This window comes from Macaca fascicularis, chromosome 6 (genome assembly GCF_037993035.2).
Source record: "Macaca fascicularis isolate 582-1 chromosome 6, T2T-MFA8v1.1".
NCBI classification, from domain to species: domain Eukaryota; kingdom Metazoa; phylum Chordata; class Mammalia; order Primates; family Cercopithecidae; genus Macaca; species Macaca fascicularis.
The window spans coordinates 140602597-140605799 of NC_088380.1; the positions used below are offsets into that span (position 1 = coordinate 140602597).

Consider the following 3203-nt stretch of genomic DNA (forward strand, 5'->3'; position numbering starts at 1 on the left):
CTAGCAAGGAAGAAAATCACTGAGGCTGGAGATAAAAACAAAAGACTTTGGTTGAGATGGTAAAGGAGGCCCTCAAGAGTGGTGGAATCAGTGTATCCAGAAGGCAGTGCTAGAGTCAGCCTCATCGACTAGGGGGTTTCTTTCTTCCTGGCTTCAAGTCCTTTTTTTTTTAGCCAGGTTTGGTACATCATAGTTCTGAGCCAGATACATTCCAACCACGTTGGCCAAAGTGAATCCAAGTAGGAACTGGAGCATGATTGTTAGCAGGGAGGTTAGGGAGGGCATGAAGGGTGGCTGCAGCTCTGCAGGCTGGTCTGAGCCTCCATTCGGTAAGTTTGAACATGTTTACACCCGTGCAGCTATTACTACAATCGATACGACAGACATCTCCAGCACTCCCAACAGTTTTCTTGTGCTTCTTTGTAATCCATTCCTCCTTCCTTCTACCCCAATCCTCAGCAACCACTGATCTGCTTTCTGTCAATAGAGATTCCTTTACATTTTGTAGAGTCTTATATAAATCAAATTATATAGTATGAACTCTCTTTTGTCTGGATTTTTTTCACTCAACATAATTATTGTGAGATTTATCCATGTTGTTGCACATACCAATAGTGAATTCCTTTTGATCGCTGAATACTACTCCATTGCATGGATATACCACCATATCTTTATCCATTCACTTATTGGTAGACCTTATGGCTGTTTCTAGCTTTGGGCTATTATAAATAAAGTTGCTATAAACATTTGTGTAGAAATCTTTGGGTGGACATGTTTTAATTTCCGTTGGGTAAATATCTAGGAGTAGAATGTCTGGATCATATAATAGATACATGTTTATCTTTTGAAGGAGCTGCCAAACTGTTATCCAAATTGGTTTTATATTCATATCAGCAATATAACTGCTTCACCTCCTTGCCAACCTGGTATGGTCAGTTTGGGTTTTCTTTTGTTTCATTTCATTTTGTTTTTCAGCTATTCTAATGGATGCAGTAGTGGTACCTCATTGTGGTTTTAATCTGCATTTCCCTGATGACTTGACTAATGATGTTGAGTATCTTTTCATGTGCTTATCAGCCATTCATATATATATAATCAGGGAAATGCAAATTAATATTATATCTATATATATAAAAAATTTTTTTGGTGAATGTCTGTATAAATCTTAGCTTCTCTGAAACTGAGACGCATCTTACAATCGATGGCTTTTATAGCTAAACTGGCAAGGAGTGCTTTACCTTTTGTGGTATAACATAAAATATGATATACCTTACAATGGATGCAGATTTAGATTTATGAAATCCATGATTCAGATTTATGAAATATATAAAGTCACTTGCCTTGGGTCACACAGTGATGGAAAACAGTGTCAAACCCTGAGCCTGTGTTTTTTTGTTTTTTTTGAGATGGAGTCTCACTCTGTTGCCCAAGCTGGAGTGCAGTGGCACGATCTCATCTCACTGCAACCTCCACCTCCTGGGTTCAAGCAATTCTCATGCCTCAGCCACCCAAGTAGCTGAGATTACAGGCACCTGCCACCATGCCCGGCTAATTTTTGTATTTTTAGCAGAGATGGGGGTTTCACCATGTTGGCCAGGCTGGTCTCAGACTCCTGACCTCAAGTGATCCGCCTTCCTCGGCCTCCCAAAGTGCTGGGGTTACAGGCATGAGCCACTGTGCCCAGCCAAGCCTGTGCTTTTAAATGTCGTATTATCCTGCATGGTTAGAAGAATCATGACCAAGTTTGTGGTCAGTGGGGAAAACTACTTCTGTGTTCTAAGTGCTATGTCAAAGAGTTCTGGAATGTCCAGGCTCCAGGCTTCCAGGTCTCAGCTGGCCTTGGTATCCCTCTGCACGGCAGATGTGTCTACTATGAGCCTTCAACTAGCAAGGACTTACCAAGAGCAACTATACGACAGGCTAGGGTGTGGAGCAGACAGGATGCAGTCCCTGACCTGTAGGACTCAGAGTTCACAGAGGGAGACAAGAGAGACCCAGAGGACAGACACTTAGCAGAGGCTGGGAATGCTCCAGTGGCCACGGGCCCGAGCAGTCCTCCAGTGCTTTGTGACCTGGATAAAGAATTCAAAGTGGAGTGGTGCAGAGGTCCCAGGTTTTTTAAGCCCTGAGGCTCAATCCTGGCTCCATCCCTTATGAATTGTGTGACCTCAGGCACGTGGCATGAGCCTCATTTTCCTCCTTGGTAAAATAGGGGGCAAATTATGCTATCACGGGTATTTTTATTCTTACTTTAGAGATGAGAAAACAGACTTAGAGATGATTAAATAACAAAATGTACGTAGAGCACTTGGCTCAAACACAGGGTCCTTGGACTTTAAAGGATAGCTAGGAATCAGGTTGGCAGGGAGGAGGAATGAGAGGATCCCAAGAAAGGAAACCTGTGTGATCCAAGGCAGGGAGTGTGGACACAGAGGGGAGTTGCCGAGGTAGGAAGAGTCTGCTGGAGTAGTGATTCCAGGGCCTCCTCCTCTGAAAGGCCTTTGCAGGGGCCTCCGGGAGCAGCTCCTGAATCCTGCCCAGTGTTCTATGTTGGGCCGAGAGCTGAGCAACTGGAGCTGCGTGGGGTAAGGAGGCCCAGAGGGCCAGACACTGCAAGCCAGACCCTGAAACTGGCCCAAACTTTGGTCTCAGCAGCTGTCATGGCCATGACAATGCTTGGCCCTCCAGGGTGGCATGGTGGGGATCCCTGTTGATGAGGTTGCCCACAAGACAGTGGTCCAGAGGTCCCCACATGCCTGCTCAGGTCCTGGCTACCCCCAGCCTGCTGTGGTTCCCATGGCTAGCCACTTCAACTCTCTGTGCCTCAGTTTCCCCATCTCTCAAATGGGAATGGGAAAACATGTCAGGCCTGCCTGCCTCCCCAACCCACAGAGCTGTTGTGGGGACTGAATGAGCTGCTAAAAGCGCGTGAATGGGCTTCAAAACCTGCCAGGTGTTAGGATGATGCAAATCCAGGGCAATCCAGGGAATAACAGAACTATCAACTGTCACGCCTGGCAGGGACCCTAAAGAGATTTTACTGTGACACTGGCATTTTCCTGATGAAGAAATTGAGGCCCAGAGATCTGAAGTAGCTCACCTAGTGTCACACAGCTAGTAGGCCAGGATTCAACCCACGGTTTGACTAATGTAAGCCAGCTCTCACCTCTCTACCTCACAGGCCTGGGATCTCTGGGGTCCTT

General features: G+C 45.8%; 1 protein-coding gene across 1 annotated transcript; it reads right to left on the reverse strand.

The window, feature by feature from the left end:
- Nucleotides 1–409, reverse strand: LOC141406883 (short transmembrane mitochondrial protein 1). The gene is given in 2 exon segments (XM_073994236.1): nt 1–168; nt 171–409. Coding segments are annotated over 2 exon segments (162 nt in total). The 5' UTR covers nt 286–409; the 3' UTR covers nt 1–121.
- Nucleotides 410–3203: the final 2794 nt, after the last annotated feature.